At 44.2% G+C, this 21,916-nt stretch overlaps 2 protein-coding genes across 3 annotated transcripts in view; both read right to left on the reverse strand.

Moving 5' to 3' along the window:
* The window catches only part of LOC113018742 (insulin receptor substrate 1-B), a 55,169-nt gene extending 52,312 nt beyond the window's left edge, over window positions 1-2,857 (reverse strand). The window contains exon 1 of the mRNA XM_026162074.1: window positions 961-2,857. Coding sequence (XP_026017859.1) covers window positions 961-1,309 — 349 coding nt within the window. The 5' untranslated portion in view covers window positions 1,310-2,857. The remainder of the gene's footprint in view (window positions 1-960) is intronic.
* A 4,674-nt stretch (window positions 2,858-7,531) lies between these two features.
* agfg2 (ArfGAP with FG repeats 2) lies at window positions 7,532-21,358 on the reverse strand. 2 transcript variants are annotated; one of them, XM_026162076.1, is made up of 14 exons: window positions 20,963-21,358; window positions 20,003-20,096; window positions 17,782-17,897; window positions 16,786-16,930; window positions 16,291-16,411; window positions 16,095-16,199; window positions 15,643-15,675; window positions 14,267-14,527; window positions 12,530-12,602; window positions 12,342-12,385; window positions 12,030-12,128; window positions 9,990-10,109; window positions 8,067-8,137; window positions 7,532-7,937 (listed from the first exon to the last, which is right to left on the reverse strand). In XM_026162076.1, exons 1-14 carry the CDS (start codon window positions 21,127-21,129, stop codon window positions 7,890-7,892), a joined length of 1,497 nt encoding a protein of 498 aa, XP_026017861.1. In that variant the 5' UTR covers window positions 21,130-21,358; the 3' UTR covers window positions 7,532-7,889. The 2 variants fall into 2 exon arrangements, with proteins under 2 accessions (XP_026017861.1, XP_026017862.1); XM_026162077.1 differs by lacking the exon at window positions 15,643-15,675.
* Between the last annotated feature and the right edge of the window lie 558 nt (window positions 21,359-21,916).

Raw genomic sequence — 21,916 nt, forward strand, 5'->3', positions numbered from 1 at the left:
GTCCCTGGTTGCCTATCTGCTCTCTCAGAGCCAGGAAGGCTGAACAGGTGATCTGGAGTTGCTGTGCTCACCGCTGTAGCTGTAACAGCTGTGTTTACACAGCAGCTGATAGACAAGACTTGAGAAAAAACCCACAGGGATTACTGTTTTTTTTTCACCCCCTGGGGTACTTGAGGCCATTTGGGACAAACCTACTGCAGCTGGATGGGACACATCAGGGCTGCTCACTCGTTACCCATCAAACCAGAAGATGGATTTCAAAGTTTAATGACTTAGCAGTCGGATACTAATGCACTTCTCTCTCCGACGGGTTTTTGGGGACGTGTTCCTCCTGCTCTGAGATCAATGCCTGATGTAATACAGAGCAGTGTCAGCAGAAAAGCAGAGCAGAGTAAACAAGAGGGCAGGGTGTGTTTGAGCAGTAAACTCGGGACAGGGAGGCCAAACTCGTACTCAGCTGAGGCCTACTCATTGACACCCTCCCCCTCCCGAAAGAAGTGTGCTGGACAACAAGGAACAAACTCTTAGCCTGACACCAGCGTGGTAAGAAGTGCTGGAGGATACAAACCCCACCGCGCGGCTCAGAGGCGCACGTTTACGCAAACCACGGTCAGAGGCTTTAAAAGGTGCACACATGAACCTCAACCGGCCTGAAACGAGCAATGAAAGGACAACTGTGTCGTCTTGACACTGCAGTCTGTGAGGGCTTGGGAAGAATCCTTAAACTGTGTAATAAAACACGTCCCGGTCCACAGTGCGCTCCTTTCGCGCTGCTCTGCACGCATTGCCACGTTTCTCCTCTCGTGCAAAGCCCCAAACACACCAGAGTGTGTGTGTGTGTGTGTGTGTGTGTGTGTGTGTGTGTGTGTGTGTGTGTGTGTGTGTGTGTGTGTGTGTGTGTGTGTACATGCAGGAAAGCGTGCATGTGTGCGTGTTTGTGTGCAAATGTGCTTCTCTTACTCCTGCACTGCAGCTCCACCATGGCCTGGTACCACTCGTCCTGGTCCGCCTCGTTCTCCGCGGCCACGGCGAAGCTCTCTGCCCGGGTGTACAGCACGATCATATGCTTGTTTTTGGAGTCGGCCCGCTTGTTAATGTTGAAGCAGGTCTCCAGCGCCACCACTTTCTTCGGGACGGGGGCCTTGCCCCGGAATTTCTTCTCGCTCTCGTAGTACTCCAGGCGGGCCGGACCGCGCTCCGAGGCGGCGCGGAGCACGAAGTACCGCCGGTGCATGGACTTGTGCTTGCGGAGGTAGCCGCTCTTCCGCACGTCCTCGTGGCTGTACTGCTCGCCCGCTTGGCTCTCCATGACACCCCCCGAGCTCTCTCCTCCTCTCTCTTTATTTTAAACCCCCACGTGAAAAACCAGCGCGACTTCTTCTTGTTTTCCTCGTCGGTGTTTGTGCGAGTTCAGCGAGCTGATCCAAACATCCCCCGGCTCCTCTCCTCTGCCTCTCTCCCCCACACCGGCGCTGGCATGTGAGAGGAGAGTCAGAGGTCGGTTTGGGGTTGCTGCAACTGCGAGTCCCGGAGCTTAAATCTGAACCCGTGTTTGTTTATGACCGCCGAGTCGCTTCTTTCTCTGGAGGAGGAGGGGGTCGATTTTTGCCCAGCGCACGGAGCAAAACAAGTTCTTTCAGGCGCACACAGAGGAGCACATGCGGCGGAGCTCCCCCTGCTCTCCACTACTACTACTACTACTATTACTACTGCTGCTGCTGTGAGTGTTTCCAAGCGCCGTCCGGTAGGTTTAATCCCAATTACTGCACATCGCAGTGCGCGGAGCCCATCCTGCTGCACGCGGTCTCTGTGCGTGTCCCCCCACCCCTGCCTCGCTCGGCTCTGCTCTGGTTTCTCTGGCGCGGAGCAGCTACCGTGGAGCAGGACTGTCACTCAGCGCTCTGCTGGTACTTTTGATCGCGATGCGTTCAAGGACTTCATCACAGCTCTGATAGCAGAGCTCCACCTCTTCCCCCTCTCACACACCACCACCAAGCCCCCTAAGTGAGCTAGAGCCCGATTTAAGGACTCTCTCGGGACAGACCAAAGAGCTGTCAAAGGACATTAGGGGCAAGACTGTAGACCTGCAAGACCATCAGCGAGAACCTTCAGAATCAGAATACTTTATTAATCCGTGAGGTAACAGTTGCTCCAAGCAGTAAGAAGAATAACTAACCTAAATTAAATAATAAAATATATTACAAAGTTATCAAATATAACCAAATAGTTCTAATAGATAATAATAGAATAGATAGCTCTAATTATTAACATGTATAACACAAATTAATTCTATGGTTGACACTTATCTCAAAATGCATGGTCAAGAAGGCATGTGTACAGCCCCATCTTAAATTTGCCAACAAACATATAAATGATTCAGAGAAGGCCTGGGAGAAGGTGCTGTGGTCAGCTCTTTGGTATCAACTCAACCTGAGATGTTTGGAGGAAGAAAAATGCTGAGTGTGAACCAAAGAACATTCAGGCACGGAGGTGGAAACATTATGGTCTGGGCTGTTTTTCTGCTAAGGGTAGAGGACGACTTCCCCACACTGAGGGTCAAATGGACAGAGCCGTGTGCTGTAAAATGTTGGATGAGAAAAAAGAGAACAAAGGAGCAGTTAAAGAAGAAGAACATTAAGTTCATAGAGTAACCAAGCCAGTCGCCACATCTCAGTCCTACAGAAAATCTGTGGAGGAATCTCAACGTTCAAGTTGCCAAGCGTCAGCCACAAAACCAGAAGGACTTAGTTTCTGTAAAAAGACGAGTGGGCCAAAATACTGAGCTCTGTGCAAATCAGGAAATGACTTACTGCTGTGCTTACCAACAAGGGTTTCTCCACCAAGACCTACGTCATGTTTTACTTGGTTTTACTCAGTTGAATAAATAATTATTTCACTCAATCACATGCAGTTTATAACTTTTATGTTAAGTGGTTTTTTTGCCCAGTGTAAACAAACTGAAGTCATCTAGGCCTCCTCCGCCCCAGGGGCCTGGTTTTTGTGCTTGGTTGCGTCACGTTTGTGAAACACATTTGTTTTTTAAGAACACACCATGTCAGCACAAAGATAAAAAACAAGACGTTGGCTCCAGATCAGATAACATGACCGGTCTAACATGTCGACATTTGACTTAAGCAGCACAATCTTCTTAAAACAGCTGTAGTTTCATCAAGATTGGGGGCCATTGAAGGGCCATTCTTCCCTTCAATAATACAGTCGCTAATTCTTGTGCAATTAAAGACTTAAGTAGGCTTCAGCCAAACTTTCAGACTTACTGGGTCCTTTGTAAATGGTGCTTCATTTAAGTACAGAGGAAACCAAACTGTAACACACAATAAATATTATAATTCTCTCCAACTGTTCTTATTAACAAGGCTGTTTTATGAATGGACAATTCATTGGCCATTAAGACTTGGAGCTATTTCTTTATATATGCTGCTCAAAAAATGAAGGAAACACTTAAATTAAACAGTGAAACATTCAAATTGAAAATCTTTACCAATACAGAGGTCATCATTGAGAACAAAATGATGTAACAACACTCAGCACTTCATGCTCAACTAAAATCACCGACCATCTGAGTGCTGGTTTTAAAAAAAAAGTGCAATTTCCGAATCACTACAGGGAGTGCAGAATCATTAGGCAAGTTGTATTTTTGAGGAATAATTTTATTATTGAACAACAACCATGTTCTCAATGAACCAAAAAAACTCATTAATATCAAAGCTGAATGTTTTTGGAAGTAGTTTTTAGTTTGTTTTTAGTTGTAGTTATTTTAGGGGGATATCTGTGTGTGCAGGTGACTATTACTGTGCATAATTATTAGGCAACTTAACAAAAAACAAATATATACCCATTTCAATTATTTATTTTTACCAGTGAAACCAATATAACATCTCCACATTCACAAATATACATTTCTGACATTCAAAAACAAAACAAAAACAAATCAGCGACCAATATAGCCACCTTTCTTTGCAAGGACACTCAAAAGCCTGCCATCCATGGATTCTGTCAGTGTTTTGATCTGTTCACCATCAACATTGCGTGCAACAGCAACCACAGCCTCCCAGACACTGTTCAGAGAGGTGTACTGTTTTCCCTCCTTGTAAATCTCACATTTGATGATGGACCACAGGTTCTCAATGGGGTTCAGATCAGGTGAACAAGGTGGCCATGTCATTAGTTTTTCTTCTTTTATACCCTTTCTTGCCAGCCACGCTGTGGAGTACTTGGACGCGTGTGATGGAGCATTGTCCTGCATGAAAACCATGTTTTTCTTGAAGGATGCAGACTTCTTCCTGTACCACTGCTTGAAGAAGGTGTCTTCCAGAAACTGGCAGTAGGACTGGGAGTTGAGCTTGACTCCATCCTCAACCCGAAAAGGCCCCACAAGCTCATCTTTGATGATACCAGCCCAAACCAGTACTCCACCTCCACCTTGCTGGCGTCTGAGTCGGACTGGAGCTCTCTGCCCTTTACCAATCCAGCCACGGGCCCATCCATCTGGCCCATCAAGACTCACTCTCATTTCATCAGTCCATAAAACCTTAGAAAAACCAGTCTTGAGATATTTCTTGGCCCAGTCTTGACGTTTCAGCTTGTGTGTCTTGTTCAGTGGTGGTCGTCTTTCAGCCTTTCTTACCTTGGCCATGTCTCTGAGTATTGCACACCTTGTGCTTTTGGGCACTCCAGTGATGTTGCAGCTCTGAAATATGGCCAAACTGGTGGAAAGTGGCATCTTGGCAGCTGCACGCTTGACTTTTCTCAGTTCATGGGGAGTTATTTTGCGCCTTGGTTTTTCCACACGCTTCTTGCGACCCTGTTGACTATTTTGAATGAAACGCTTGATTGTTCGATGATCACGCTTCAGAAGCTTTGCAATTTTGAGACTGCTGCATCCCTCTGCAAGATATCTCACTATTTTTGACTTTTCTGAGCCCGTCAAGTCCTTCTTTTGACCCATTTTGCCAAAGGAAAGGGCGTTGCCTAATAATTATGCACACCTGATATAGGGTGTTGATGTCATTAGACCACACCCCTTCTCATTACAGAGATGCACATCACCTAATATGCTTAATTGGTAGTAGGCTTTCGAGCCTATACAGCTTGGAGTAAGACAACATGCATGAAGAGGATGATGTGGACAAAATACTCATTTGCCTAATAATTCTGCACTCCCTGTATTAAATTATTATTATTTTTGCCAAGAATAAGAGGGAAAAGTGCAACGACTTATTTGAATGTACACAAATAAATGGAAATAAAGTACACAAAGCAAAAACACAGTTTGTACTGTTTTAGTCTAACGAACAAAATCTGACCCTGCTTTCAGAAACACAGACCCAAACCATGACAGCAGTGTGTTTACAGATGGCTGTAGGCACTCACTGTTGTAGCTCTGTCCTAACCTCCTCTATACTTTCTGACAATGATTTGACCCAAAACAAAGTTCATTACTCTATAAAACTGGTTGCCACTGATTTTTAGGGGTTTTTTAGTGTGTAATTTGGCACATCTCAGCCTTTTCTCCCAGTTCCCCTTTCTTAAGAATGTCTTGTGACACTTTAGATCAGGGATGTCAAACTCTTGGAGCAGTGAAACTCACTGAAAGACGTTTAACTGCACTTTTCATCCCTAAGATGTCTTAGTTCTAGTATCAGTACATCTCAGTTTTTCTCCATAACAGCAAACGCTTACTCAAAAAAAAAAAAAGTGACACAAAAAGTCATTTTAAAAGTTGCAGTAGTTCTGTCCAGCGATTTTAAAACAGAGAGATTTTGTTAAACCACACAAGTTTTTCCAGTTTACTACTACTGTTGACTCTTCATAAAACAACAAAACAAAACAAAAAAAACAGGAAGGTTTCTGTCATGTAATTTATTACGTTGGTGTAATTTAAATAATCACGGGGGAGATCTTTATCAGTGGGAAAAACTGTGAAACTTGTTAAAGTACAGTTAAAGTCCAAAAGCTATGTCCTCCTTCACATTTTTCAGTGATGTATAGTGGGCCCCACTGTAGTCTCTAGCGGGCCAATTATGGTCCCTGGGCCTTATGTTTGACACCCCTCCCTTGGTCCCCCTGTTACAGCTGACTTACAAATTGATTAAGTGATGTTTTGTTTTTTCCTGTTTCTCCATTCAGTTTTTGTGTGTTCCTATAAACAAAATGTTAACGCCTTCATGCGCACTCAACTAACGCTCAATATCTCCCACGGCACCTGAAGGCAGCATCCCCTCCAAAGCTAGGATTTCAGTCTTGGCGCTTCCACGAGTCCGTCCTTAAAAATCCCCCTTTCTGCTGAAATGTGAACACACTGACGCATGTTTGCAGGGGGGTGGGGGGGGCATACTGATTAACACTGCAGAAGGTCGCATGACTGTAAAGGAAATCAAGGGTCACAGTACCTCATAAAACCTTAGGGAACATAGTGATTTATATTCCTGCTACTGAGTCCCGATTAAGCTGATATAATTCGATAGATGGACCATTTCCACTCGCCATTTCTCCCCACTCTCGTCTGCCTCTGCGTGCAGTCACCCCCCCCCCAAAAAAAAGGGAATGTAGCAGAGCTTACTTAGTGGGCATGATGTAGATTTGGATTCACACTGGATTTAATATTCCAATAAATATTGCAAAGGGGTCCCATTGTAGTCATTCTAGCGGCTCTAAAGGGCTTCTATATTTGTGCTGCACGCTTATGCAGTATGTATGTAGTTATGCAACATGCATCCAAAAGTAACCTTGCGCATGAGGTCAGAGAAGAAAACTGGATGCCTCACGCCCCCTGCTGTTTGAAATGCTCCACACAGCCGCATGTGCGTGTCAGAACCACGCTTGTCACAAAAATACCACCACACACTGTTTTAAGAAGCAACAAACTGGTTTTATGAACATGAATACTTGTAGTTACAAATACGCTCTTACATGAATCTCTTCTTTTATTTTTGGCAAAATAAGAGAATTAAACTTCATGTCAACCAAAGGGGAAAAAAAGCAGAATAAAGGTTTTGGTCCGGTACATGAAGCGATGAAGATCTTTATACACATTTAAGTTACTCTGACGTTGCTTTTACATTCAGTAGCTCCTTTTTAGCCCTCTAAGCGCATGCAGCCTGAGAGTGGAAAACGTAGCTCATCCTTTGCAAGGAAACCTGACAACAACAAAAACAAAACAAAAAAGAAAAGAAAGAAAAAACAGCAACAATGACGAATGCAAACACGCACCCGCGCTCACACCCCACAGAGACAAGCCCGTCTTATCTTCGGACACCGATTCACATGCATCAGGAGGCTGTTAAGGCTGTTAAAACCATCTGTGGATGCTCGTGATGCAGGGTCAGAGTCTCAGCTGGCTTCTCCGAGACTCAAAAGTTTTAAAGCCGGAGACAGCGCTGACGTACTTACTCACGGGCCGAGGGAAGTTTTTTTATATCTCTCATTCCTTTTTTTTTTACACTTCTAAGCAGGAGATGAAAGCAAATAGCAGCAGCAACACATGTGTGTGTGTAATATAGGTGAGTGCATCTCAGCAAAAAAGAAAAGTCGTAGAGGCGTCGTGACTCCCACAGAGCCCTGAGGTGGCGTCTACTGGCACACAAACACCTTTTGACGTACGTCACGTGGCACAAACACAGCAGGCCGACACTCTTGCACATACAGACAGGGATTTTGTGAACTGCATTCGCGCATTTTTGTTTGTTTTTCTGTTTTTCCTCTCCACAAACACGTAAACAAAGACAGATAGGGGAGGGAGGGCGGCGTGGATGCGCGACCCTCCCCTGAGGGGGGTGGGTGGGGGGTGAAAATACTCCAGAGGCATTGAAATGGCAGCAGCTCCTCCTTCAGTTCCCAGAGAGAGAGGGAAGGGGTGGGGAAACGGGGGGTCAGATGAAAGGATTTTTTGACGTCCCCCGACTGGGGTAAACATTCCCCTGCAAAGACAAGAGAGGCAGGGTGAGAACAGCAGCCCGGCTTACTTAGTATGCCATCGCAATTCACTGAAAACTGGCGAGAACTACCAATTAGCGCCCCCAGAGTGCACTTCGTGGAGGGATACTCACCGTGAAAGGGTTCACCGACATGGGCCGAGGGACTTTGGACTGAGAGTCAGACGTGGGGAAGGAGGCAAAACCTGCAAAACACACACACACACAGATATACATGATACAGGAAAATGGTGTGGCATGAAACCAGAAACCTGCAGCTCTAAACTGGGTGGGTCATTTTGGTATTCCTGGACTGCTGCTAGTGGACGCCACAGCGCGTCTCAGGAAAGACGAGCAGTCCCCGCTGCAGTGGGAGCTTTCCATTTGGGCCTCGTTTTAATAACCAACATATGGATCAAAGTATGGTTCCCCCCCCTTCCCCCCCCCCCCCAATTTTCACTTGAAGCCTTATATAGCACCAAATCACAACAACAATGCTTTATATTGTAAGGTCCTATATATAATAAGGACAGGTGTCAAACATCAAGCTGTAATTCGTAGATTTTGGCGTGGCCGCATCTGTGATCTGCACTGGTGTAAAGAGAAGCTTGTGCATGCATTTACTATGTTTTCAGCAGGTATGGTGATGTGTGAATGCACACACAGGCAGAGATATGGAAACAGAGTCATGTCTCTTCTAAACTCAATCTAAAAGTCCAGTTAAGTTTCATTTTTATGTGCTGTACGGTAAAGGTAGACACCACCATCCAAAATCTACAAAACTGTGAGATCGTCATGTTCAGGCCTGTGACGCAGGCCCACAGACACATGTGGAAGAACGACAACACGGCTCGCTTTTACATCAGGACATGGTTCGTTGAATCTCTCGCGCTATCAGGAGATATCATGATCAAGCTGCTGTGAGTTGGCTGCGTGATACAACTGTGATCAGAAGGCATTATAACCTTCTTTTCTTTTTGAGGGCTGGTTGCACGTGAGGAGGAGATGTCTTAAAACAAATCACATCAATAATTGTAAATGTCTGGGTCTCTTTTCTCAGTGTGGCCCTTAACTTGATGCTCGCGCTTCAGGAGGTAATAAAGTAATATGGTTTGTATTCACATAAAAACCAACTACCACAGCACCTTATCTTCTTCTACCTCCCATCTCTGTCGTCCCTTGTTAAGCCCACCACCTGCTCATCCTCATCCATGTCATCTCCCAGTACACCCAGCGTCTCTTCGTTTCCTACCCAGCACGACTCTGAGCATCTGTAGCTCAGTTAACTGGGCAGACGAAGTGCTTAAATGGGCAGGGTGGCACCAGGAAGACCACCAAGGGTAAACCGAATATTAGAAGTCATAGATCAGGTGAAGGAGGAACTACAGGACGTCTCTGTGTGGTCTCTGCACTGTGGTCGACCTCACAACTATTACAGCTACTTAGAGTCTAACTGACTTTATAAAGAGGAAAGAGATTGTTTGGCATTTTGACATGACTTTTGATTAGGATAAGATAAGATAGATAAGATTAAAAGTGTGATTTAAAAATTTTTTAATTATCAATCTCTGATGACTCAATGTGATTTGATGAGTATAAAAAAAAAACTTTTTAAAACTTTTTACATTTTTTGGGGCCCAGGGGGACTAGTATGCAGTGCAGTAATGAAGTTAGGTCTTCCTAATTTGGAAAAAACATTTTATTTTCTACAACTTTAATGTCTCACCTTTTCATTTACACAACTGATGCATAAAAATAAGATATTTTGTTAAATGTCCTTTTAAATTATTAGAAGATATTAGTTTTTAGCAATATAAAACAGATAAGTAGCGAATCCTTAATAGAGCAACAAAATCCAACAAATACATGTTTTTGTTTTGTTTTTACTAAATAATGACCAGACTTTTCATTTTTGGTCTATTTTGAGTTATTAAAAGAAGATTATGTAAATAAAAATATTAATAATAATTAAAAACTTGACTTATAATCCAAGAAAACAAACAAACAAACAAAAAAAAACATCAAACAGGAGGACAAATAAGAGGCAACGAATCTCACCATTTGCTTCCTGATTGGTGGCTGACTCATGAGGAAATGCATTCTGGGTAGCAGCCGCTGGGAAAGCACCGGACGGAGGAAAAACGGAGGTGGGCGAGGTGACAAATGCACTGGAGTCACCTGGAGAAGCGAAACACCCACACATGCGGCGAAATTAGACACAGATCATTAATCCATGCAGAACACATCTGTCAGCTGCTCTCAGACTGACAGTAAAAGACTGTTTCCCCGTGTCTGTACCTTACACAGAGAGCCTACAGGAAACATAAAGCAGTAATGAGCCCTGCGACCAGTCAAGAGTATAACTGCATACATGAATACATGATACTGTTGAATAATTGAGGTGGAGCCGATGGAAAGCCCAGAGCTGCGAGGGTCTAAAGCTGAAAGGAAACAAACGCCAGGTTGTTTATTTGCATCATGAAACATCACAGCATCGCTGAGCATTCGTTTATCCACGTTGTGGTTAATGCACCAGAGAAGCTTAACTGAGATTTCAGCTCCACGCTGAGCCTTTCCTCTTACATATCTGCCTTTGGTGGGTGAAGTCAGTGACCCGAGTAAAAAGTAACGTTGCTAGCATGAAGCCTCAGTGGCTGTGAAAGCAGGTAGCTGTGTGCGAGCTTGTGTAATCAACCGTTTAGTGTGTACACAACATACACTTCAGTGTAGCAGCTCTACGCGTCGTTTTCACTGCCCTACAGGAAAAGAAATAAAGGCCCAGCTCACGCAGCTGATCTGGAGACTAAATGTTACCCGTTAATGGGCCGAGCAGAGGGAAAACACAGGAGCGTTTTTAACTTTTAAATAAGCACAAAAGGTACATTCAGACTCTGTAAGCAGGAACTAAATGCTTGAAATATGTAACCTATACACAGAGCAGAGGGATCAGTGTTTTATAACGGGCTGTGATTTCCTGTTTTTAAGTTTAGGCATTCACATGTCATTTAAGTCATGTAGAGTCAAGCTAAAAGACAAAAGTTTGAACACAAGTGTAGGTGCGCTGCCTCCTGACAAATCCATAGGACAGCCTGAGAGAGGAAATAAATATATCAGGAAAAATGTGATCGAGGAGAATATCTACAGTTCAAGATGAACACGTCTGCATGCCTAATTTGGCACGGTTGTTGACAGCAGACTGGTTGGCCTGAGTATTTCAGAAACTGCTGATCTACTGCGATCTTCACACACAACCATCTGTAGGGTTTACAGAGAATAGTCTGAAAAAGAGGAAATATCCAGTGAGCAGCCGTTCTCAGACTGCTACGAGCTAATAGGAAGGCAACAATAAGTCAAATTACCCAGTCGTTAAAAGGGAGGTATGCAGAAGAGCATCCACTCCAAACTTGAAGCAGATGAGCTACAGCTGCAGAAGACAACACCGCATGTCACTGCTATCGCAACAGAAGACACAATTCCCGTGGGCTCATTAAAATTAGATAACAGAAGATGAGAAAAAATGTTGCCTGGTCTGATGAGTATTGATAACCGCTGCAGATGGCAGAGATGGAGTCAGAATTTGGTATAAATAACATGAAAGCATGAATCAAGCATGCCTTGTATCAATGGCTCAGGCTGCTGGTGGTGTAATGGTGTGCGGGATGTTTTCTTGGCACACTTTTAGTGTTTTAGTACCAACTGAGCATCATTTAAATACCACAGCCAGCCTGATTGTTGTTGCTGACCATGTCCATCCCTTTATGACCACAGTGTACACATCTTCATATAACACATCATGTCACAAAGCTCAAACATTGGTTTCTTAAACATAGCGATGAGTTCACCGCACTCCAATGGCCTCCACATTCAACAGGTGGAACAAGAGATTCACATCATGGATGTGCTGTGCGATGTCATCGAAGAACAAAGAACTAAAGCGGCTCTGAAGGTAAAAAGGGTTTCAACCCTACATATATTTTTTCATGTGGTAATTATTTCTTTGCCTCCACCACAGCGGTGGTTATCTAACCAGCTCAAGCTGCTCTAACATCTTAAAAAGTTGCAGCAGGAAGTTTCAGAAAGAGTGAGCATGGGGCTTACCTCCTGAGGCGTTACTGAAGGGGTTACTGGGGGAGAGGGCGACGGGCTGCTGGGAAGCGGAGCTGGAGCTGGAGCTGGAGCTGAATGGGTTGGGGAAATCTGAGACACACGGGTTGGGGGGAGAGAGACAGGGAGATAATTCAGTGTTCTGCCCGGGGGTTAACGGGTTACATTCCTGCCTATTCAAGGCAACACTGCTCTGATTTTCACAGTCTAATCTGGAGTGCTGGACTGTTTTTGAAGAGGAGGGAACTGAATGTAAATAGTGCAGGTTAACAGCAGCAATCGATGCAGTTCGCACTCGGCACCTACTTGCAAAACTTTGGGAGCTGGAGACGGTATCGACACCAGGGGAGCTGGGGAGAAGTAGAAGAAAAGAGGGGGGGGGGGAAGGAGGATCGATCAGAATTTGACCTTTAAACAGCTCCACAAGAAGAAAAGTTAAAAATCTGCCATGTTTAACAAAAGCTGATTTGACAAGGCTGCTTTTTTTCCTCTACCTGGCAGGAGTTGAGCTGGATGAGAGCCTGCTGCCGAAGATGGCGCTGTACTGCGGTGGGCCGCCAGGTGGAGCTGCAAACAAGCATTTCCACAGGCATCACAACACAACCAAACACAACGTCAGGCCCAACATGAGCCCCGGTTTACGAGCTCGAGCAGTGCTATGATCTTGATATGTGAGCAAAAACCTTTAAAACAGTCCAAACTGCTGATCCCGTGCATGCAAGTCATCACAGAACAAAAGAATTACAAACGCCCTGAATAAAATATCATCTTCATGTTCAGCTTGATATGAATCAAAAGTGAGCCGAGGCAGAAAATCAATAACCTCCCTACTCTGCCAAGCAGGGGAGGCAGCGATGACGCTGGAAAGCAGCAGAGCTTAGCAGGCCTCTCACACGAATGCTGTGCATTAAAGCAGCCGGCTTAGTTATAACGCAAACACAGCTGATTCCAAAACCTATCAACAAGGTCCTTTGAATCACGCTGTGCACGATCTGGAGCAAACACAATGAGCATAATTCAGCTGCTAAAAAGCCTTGGCATTTGGAGTAAGGATGTTATGCAACCAAGCTGAGCTGACCGCGACAATCTGCACACGCGAAGCCCTCAAATCAAACTATCTGTTACACAGTGCTGGAAGATGTGCTCGGGTCTTTATTGAAGCCAGAGTGCTACTGAAACAATGGGGAAAAAGTAATCAGGTCAAGCTGAAGCAAGGTTTAATTATTCTCTGTTCAGGCAGGGAGTTTAGTCCCTCCTCCTGATTAGTCAGAGAGGTTGTGAGAGGATTAATGAGACTGGAAAAAAAGAAAGTTCTTCAGTTTATAAAATTGGATTCGTTTTCTTGAGTTAATTTTTTTTTTAATCTGTGTTTGACAGCACAGTGAAGATTTTTGAGTGGGGGGCCTGGAGGACCAGCACTTTTTGGTAAAACTCAATCCACAATCAAGTGGAGAGACCGAGTCGAAAATACGAAGCCGATGGTGCAGTTCCTCTAATGGCCACTCGAGGCTCCAAACCCGATTCAATCCATTAAAATCCCCAACTTTGGTACAGAAACCTTTTCAGTTTCTACGGCCAATCCCCCCCCCCACCCCACCCCACACACACACACACACTATTACACATGGTGGGAATTTTTGTTTTATCATACCCTGCCCACAAACAAATTAAGGTTACTCGTCATCAAGGGGTGAGGCCACTTTGAGTAAAACCTGGACGTAGGCTAGCCAACTACCTGTCTGCCAGTCTTTAGCTAATTATAGTCACAGTAACTCTCAAACATCTTTGTGGTTTTGGTCCCTTTAGAGCATTTATGATGCAAATACACCTTCCTGTGTAGTCAACTGCACTCACATCCCTTACAGGAAGTGTGTGCAACAGTTTCGGTGAGTCATATTCTAATATTTATTACTTGGTGTCACTTAAGACTAATTTGCACATCCTGTCTCCGTGTGTGAAACGCTTGCTAGTCTCATGTTAGAACTTAACACTCCAGCTTCCTGTCTCTGTATGGTCACCTGTGGTTGCAATAAAACAAGGCAAAGCTAAAGTTAAGATTTAAAAAAGAAAAAAAGAAAAAACAAGAACAGCTATCGTCGTCTTTTATATACAGTCTATGTGCACACCTTACACAAATACAAAAAGCTGTGAAATAAATGCAACTGTGCAAAAGCCTCTGAACTACACTGATACAAAAAGTATTAAAGCTTCGACTGATAAAAACATCGTACCTGTGACCGATGTTGTTTCAGAGAAGACGCTGTCCAGCTGTGACACGGCAGCGTACCTATCCTGGGCACTGCCGCTGCTGACCGGCGGTGTCGTCTGACCTATGCCAACAGGCTGCTGTTGCTGAGGCTGCTGCTGCGGCTGGGACAGAGACTGAGGCAGAGGCTGTGGTTGGGGATGGTTCAGACCTCCAAAGTCCACGCTCAGAGACTTGGGGAAGGCCCTGAAGGGGCCCGTAGCCCCCGAGGCCGACACTGTCCGACCTGAAAGAGAGATCGCAGATTAGTATGTACTAACAGGTAGATGTTTAAAATGTGATTGTTCGAACCTGAAGCATCAAATTCAAATAACATACAATAATTCGCAAGTAACTCTGACATAACACAGCCCATTCACTACATATAGAAGAAAATTATCTCACGCCATGTAAAGATCCTCATGCTATGAGGTGTAGAAATAGCAGCATTAGCTTAGACTGTACTAAATAAAGCACACACACTCATCGTGTTTAGGGATTAAAAAAAAAAAAAAAAAACACCACAGGAAAGCAGCAAGCCAGAAACTTCTTAGATGCAATTGTTAGAAGTTAACAAAGACAGGAAATGACGTTTAACATCAGTGTTTGTAGCAAAATATCAGAGTCTGGATCAGCCAGTTAGCTATGAGCATGGGATCAGAAGTTAAAATCCAACATGGTCTCCATGAAGACACAAACACCAGAGCAGAATGGACCTGATGCAGCTTATCTGCTGGTATCTGCATGTTTTTCCGTCTTTGAGAGCATACCTGAACTCCCTAGCATATTGTTGTGGGTGTTAAATGTGTATGGCGCGATTACAGCTGTGCCCTACATAGTTCTGAAGTGCTTCAACGCCAACGTGGTGCGAAATATCAGCGGCCCTCTGCTGACGGGGGCAGCAGCAGCAGCTCCGGCCTAAAAATAGCCCCACTTTAAACTTGTTCTTTTTCCTCTGAGGGAGGGAACAGTGTGTGTGTGTGTGTGTGTGTGTGTGTGTGTGTGTGTGTGTGTGTGTGTGTGTGTGTGTGTGTGTCCTTGACACTCCTAGGCTTCAGATCTGGGCTTTGAAGTGGGAAACCTGAGTGATGAAGAAAAACATTGACCCCAATTGCAGTATGTGACACTGGCCAGCCACGACTCGCTGGCTAAATGAATACAGAGTGCTGCGTCGCCTCTCCCCTCAGGCCGCTCTGAAACAAACCCCAACTCACATGCATGTGATGCTCGCTAAGCACCGCCGCGCCCCGCAGATTGGCCATCTATTATAAATGATACAGCATTGGAAGAGCTTATTGATTTCAGCATTCACACGAGCGCACACGCACACACTCAAAAGCATCGGCCGGAGATGCATCTTACCTAAAGTGAAGTGGTTTTTGAACGAGCTACTGGCTACGTGGTTGGAGAAGAGAGGGAGAAGACAGAGGAGAAAAGAGGAGGGGAGATAAGGAGAAACAAGTGAGTGCCACTGGCGTCGCATGAATCTGCCACTCGCCGGCTCTGATGAGCGGAGAGCGACATCAGTGAGAATCAGCGAAAATATTCAATGATCTTTACACCGTGAACGATGCACTGCCAAATGTTCTTGCTAGAGGCGTCAGGAATAGAACAGAGAAAGCACAGTGTCTATTTTTTAACCAGGAATCTTTCCTAAGATCACATAAGAGGAGGAACTAGCTTCCCAAATACAGCAAACACTGTGGCACTTTACTACACAGCTGGTAGGAGACACATTAGTAGTAAACTTGTGAAAGCCTTCATAAGTTTACTACTAACAGTGGCACAAAGCATCCAGTGGGCGGAGGGCACACCTGAAGGCCGTGGAAGGGCGGGGAATGAGGGACCGTGGTTCTGACCTCCCAGTGTTGACGACAAAGAGCCTGGTCGCTGTCTTTCTATCCCACACAGGGTGGGATCTTCGTAGGAAAGAAACAAAAGATGCATTAAAAACAATTTTAAAAGAAGAGATAAGCACATGACGATGCCACAAACAAATCTTCCTCTCACCTTTCAGAGGGGGGTCTCTAAAGCTTTGGGAGCGCGACGGCCGAGCCGTGAACGCGTCTGTCCGCATGTCGGCGGGAGAGATGGCGGGGGCTCGATCCCAAGACGGCAGCTGGGACTGAGACTGGAGGATGAGAGATCGAAGGAGACAGAAGAGAAGCAGATGGAGGGTAGACAGAGAGACACAAAGCCAGAGGAAGTGAGTCTCTTTCATCCTTTCTCAATAATTCATAAGCAGAGGCTTTGAAGCCGAGGCTACCTGGCCCTCCGACTGTCCGAACCATCAGTCTTTGTCTCTGTGCCGCGGCGAATTCAGGTCATTTCTTCACTTTCTATCCTTTTTTCGATACCCTTTGAAAATCTCCTCTACTTTCCCTTCCTCTTTTTATTTATTTATTTAAAACCACACACGTATACCACCCTCGTCTTCTCACTTTCACTCCCCTCACTTTACCTCCACCCGTTTCACAGACAACTACCACACCTTTAGCCTCTTACCAGTGGTCTCGTGGCTCTGGCATTTGGAGGCATGTTATGGGATAGACCCTGGCTCGCTAAGGGACCATGAGAAGGGGGCATAGCCTGAACCCCTGGACTCCAAGGACCCTCCATATCTCTCCGGTTCTTACTTTTGGAAAAATGCCTGCGAAACACAAATGATGCAGTGTAACTAACCAGTCTCATTAGCAACACAATTAAAGCTTGACATCTGGTCATTTATTTGCTAAACAAGAAGATTGGGAGCATTCTCTAAGCTTGAAAATAAGCAGCTATTAGCCTTCAGCTAATTTTTCTGAGCAAATATCTCTTATTCAAACATGGAAAGCCTAACTTTAACACAACCCTAATTAGCTATTGTTTTCATTTTACTTTGTGTTCCCTTTTAACCTCTCAAAATGACTCTTTTTACAGTTACACTTTTAAATATGTTTATTGCACAAGCAGAACAGCCAAATGCTAGCAGCTCTGTAACACAATAAAAACTGAGCTAAATGCTAACGTCAGCATGCTATCATGCTCAAAATAATCATTCTAATTAATTTTCTTTTTATAGCCATTTGCATTTGTACATATGTACAATACTGAAAGGGTTTTTATTTTTACTCATATTACCCTTTAACAGCAGGAAGTACAGCACTCTGCTAATTAGCAAGTTTGCTACTTTAGTTTGAAATATTAGCATGCTAACATTTGCTGTTTTTAAGCTGCTCTGTTTTAAACAGACTAACATATTTACTCAATAATGGTGCTAATTAAAAAATATTGTAAATAATAAACATTCTTACTGTAAAAGGTTTTATTTTGTTATTTTAAAGGCTTTTAACTATTAACATGCAAACTTGAACATTTGCTGGGCTTTTTTAAACCGAATTTTCTACATAAAAATTGATTTAAAATAAATAAATGAACTGAATAAAAATTAAGATGCTTTTCTCTGCTTCCATCAGTATATATTATAATTTGGTTATATGCAGGCGGAGGCCAAGCTCTCACCATTTTTTCTTCTCATATTTATCTTGAAGGAACTCTTTGAACTTCTGTGAGTCCTTCATGTCGGAGCAGCCGTCATTCTTTGGGTCAAACACGCACAGCCACGTCCTTCTGCCCACCTGAAGACACACATTTCCAAGAAGTCACATTAAAACCACGCTGCTTGGGACTGATCCATCAAAAACAAAAAGAGGGTTAGTGAGTTTCCGATTCCCTGAGTAGAAAATGAGAGCAATCCCTGGTTTTTGTTTGACATTTAATCTCAGAGAGTCTCTCAGATATACACACAGATTTTCTCATCAGTGACTCATCTCCGGTGCAAGAGTGCAGCAAATATTACTGGCAGCGAATCATGACTGACCGGATCACTCTTCAGAGGATGATGAGAAAGGAAAAGCTGGACGATGCACACCTATGCTTCTCTGCACATTACACTTGACTCACAGACCCCGGCCAACAACAAGCTAATAAAAACTGATAAGCACTTGTGCTGATAGCCTCAAACTCTTTACCACTTACTGGTATATGCTCAGCAGAGAGAGCTGCCTGAACCAGTGGCTCCTGAAGTGGATGCTGTGAGGGGGGGGGCTTATGCAATCCAATCACATTTCAGCACCAAAATGAGGTTTAATTAACTTGGTAATTAAGTTTTCAAACTACAGAAATAAACAATAATTACCATAATAATCTAAGTTGAAGTAATTGTAGCTCAACCAGCTGGACTGATTGGTATTATATTAATATGGAAGTTGGAAAATATATCAAAACTTCATTTTGATGACGTGAGGGTTTTATTTCTTTTTATATCGAATTTCTAGGTTTTTCTGGACCAAGACGAACCGATTTGAAGCCTTCATTTAAACTCTAGAAGATAATGTCAGGCTTTGTTAAATAATAAGTAATAAGAGATATCACTCAGTACTGACAAAAATAGCTAAGCTGCATAAAATGAATCCTAAAATAGCCTGCTGATCTGCACCACTGGTCAATTTTCCAGGCTTCTACAAAGAAAACAGAGCGATATCATTAATACTTCCAGTATTTCAATAAAATGCACTGCTGCTAATGATGCGCTATTCCCAGAATTGTTACACGAGAGTAGAAACATTTAAAAATTTAAAAGGATTTCAAGAGCTGGACAAGGTATTTGTCCAGCTCTTGAATCACAAAGTTAAAATCATAAAGTTATTAAAAAAAAAAAAAAAGAATGTTTAGTTCCAACACACTCAGGTCAGATAAAGGGGGAAGTGCTTTTTATATGTTATTATAAAAAGGCTGTACAGGTACGGCCCACTTTTGGATCTAACTGTAGCCCAAACACTCAAATAAGTTCAACACTCTTGGCATAAACAAACACTGAGTAAACGGCAAGTTCACCTCTGTACCATCCTCTGCCTCAGCTCCAACTGTTATCAGTTACAATCCTGCAAACGGCCGCTTTTTAACGTAGCTGCGGGTCCCGACGGACGTGCAGAAAACAGCATTTTCTTATGACGCACCACGGATATGAAGCACTTTCCAGAAACATATAATTTCAAGTATTCTCATATTAATTGTTTAGTTTAATTAAAAAAAAAAAAAACATCACACAGAACGTTTGGTAAGAGACACGGTTGTTTTTCTTTGCATTTACATAAATATTTGGATGTTTTATTTGGCTGGGTCTCTGTTGTGAGAGGGTTCTGATGTCACCAAACCCTGCTAGTTAAATAAAGGTAAATAAAGGAAGAGATTTTGATAGGGTGCTTTTGTTTGACTTTTGGTTAAAATGGGGTCTGTTCAGAGTTTAAACCCTGGTTTTAAAAAAACACACACACACAGAAAGGAAATAGATCGTGGTTTTGTGGGACATAAAGTGCCCCATCCTTTTGTTTCTTGGCACAGTATGAGGTTGGCACTAGTATTCTCCCCCCCCCCCCCCCTCCTCCTCATCCAAAAAAAAAAAAAAAAAAAAGGCACTGCCACAAAGACTGGTTGGACTGGTAGTCTCAAGGGGCGTTTCACATTCCATATCAGAACCACAAACAGACAGTTTTAACCTTGAATTTGGACCAAAGAAGAGGAAAAAAAAGGAAATGGTAGCTGATGTCCTCGGACGACTCCGCAGTGTCAACAACAGGAAGAAATCACATTCAGCTGCACGTCTTTCTTTTTTTTTTTCCTCGAAGTTTTCTAAAGTGAAGCAAACACGATGCATCGGGCCCCCAGCTGGGACTTCACTCACCTCATTGCCATGGTTTTGGAGGAATTCTACTTCCTGTTGGGAGAAAGTTGTCATGGAGATGGACTTGACTCTGTGGGGAGGGTTGAGGCCTCTCCTGGGACACAGAGGAGAGATGGATGAGTCAAATAAAGGAGAGAAATGGGAAGATTTGCAGTCAGCCCTCACCTCTAAAGACAGCACAAAGGGGATGGAGCAGGTGGGAAAGGAAATATATCTGACACGTGACCGTGAATCAAAGGACAGATTTGTTGTGGAGAAGACAACATACACACACACACACACACATACACGCACACAATCGTGACAGAGAGAGACACATGTCTTCCAGAAGCTCCTATTTTCTTCATGCTGGGGACATAAAGTGGGACACTGTTGTACATGTGCAAGATTGCGCAATGACGCACACTGAGTGCCGAAACCGTCTTCCTGAAGAGGAGTGCCCGGGACTAGGCTGAACATGCAAAACAAAGTGTGACAGCACACAGGCGCACACACACTCTCTCTCTCACTCACTCACACACGCCCACATTGAAAAGGAGCCTAGAGAAAGAGAGAGAGAAGAGAGAGAGAGGTGGTGTCAAACCTGCACCATGACGAAATGAAACGTAACTCAGAGCTGGAAAATGACCAGCTAGCGGTCTGTCGGTTATCAAGCTGTTGGGAGACACGCACGAGAGAAAGAGAGGGAGAGAGACAGAGAGAGGTAGACACTGCGTAAATTAATGTGTGCACACATCCTCGGCTGTTGCATAGCACCAACAACCCCTGTTAACGTCAGGAGAGGGGAACCAAATGATACACATTTGTCCGTGGCTGGGTGGTGCACGGCGTAATCTAAGGCCTGGTACTTTTACTCTATCAGTATCTGGCTGCCCCTCACACTGATGCTAAATGTGCAGTAAATAAACCCGCCACACACCCCTCCCCACCCCCGGATGGGGCGGCGGGGTTTGCACTCACAGCATTCCGGAGCACGACGTGCAGACGAAGCTGCCCACGGTGATGTCGGTGTAAGTCACCCCGGGCTGGTTGCACTCGAAGCAGTGTTTGTTTACTCCAGACTGGGCCAGCTCCCGGACCTTGCGGGCGCAGATCTCTTGGTTGTCCCGGTGCTTACGGTTCGACATTTTTTTTTAAATTATTCTGGTCGCCGCCTGTCACGCAGGCTTCCCCCCCTCCCCGGTTAACACTCCGCGGTCCTCCTCCCGGATCCCCTCCGTTTACTCCAAGGAGCACCTCACGCCCGCATTATGGAAACGCTTTTATGCGGCTTCACCCCAAACGCAAGGCTGCACGGACTAAAGGCGCGTCAAGCCCTGAGCGACCCACCTGCAGCATAGCGGAAGCAGCTCGGGTTACCTTTCAAAATAAAAGCGATTGACAAGGGACTCTCGAGAGCGACTGTGACATTTTTACTTTTTGGTTGCCTGTTTCTTTAAAAAAAATCGTTCCAGCATAACCACTTGGTTATCTCATCAACTGTTTTGTAGGTCAAGGTATTTTCCAGTTATTCTGTGGGTCACAGTGAATCAGCTGTATTACTCTTAGTCTGCCATAAAGACGCTGAGAAATAAAAATCATTAAAATGTCATAAGGATCGTGTGATATATTCAAAGTTTCCTTTCAAGCCTGATCTTACTTTTAAAGGTAACACCTGTTTATTGGTTTGGAAAATAGCAGCTGGGTCATTCCTTATGAAATCAGTCAAATATGAAAAAAGTGACTCAGAGCAGATCTTTCATATGCTATAAATGGTTTTACACACATGGTAATGTTTTCCTGAGAACCGGGGGGGAAAGTATGTTTCAGTTTATCTTATTTTGTCCGCTACAGAGAACCTAATGAATAGGCTCGATCTCAGGAGGATATGACCTACTTTCTATGGTTTCTCCAGCGAATCAACAGAAAATAAAA

The sequence above is a fragment of the Astatotilapia calliptera genome, chromosome 3, assembly GCF_900246225.1.
Source record: "Astatotilapia calliptera chromosome 3, fAstCal1.2, whole genome shotgun sequence".
Lineage (NCBI taxonomy): Eukaryota > Metazoa > Chordata > Actinopteri > Cichliformes > Cichlidae > Astatotilapia > Astatotilapia calliptera.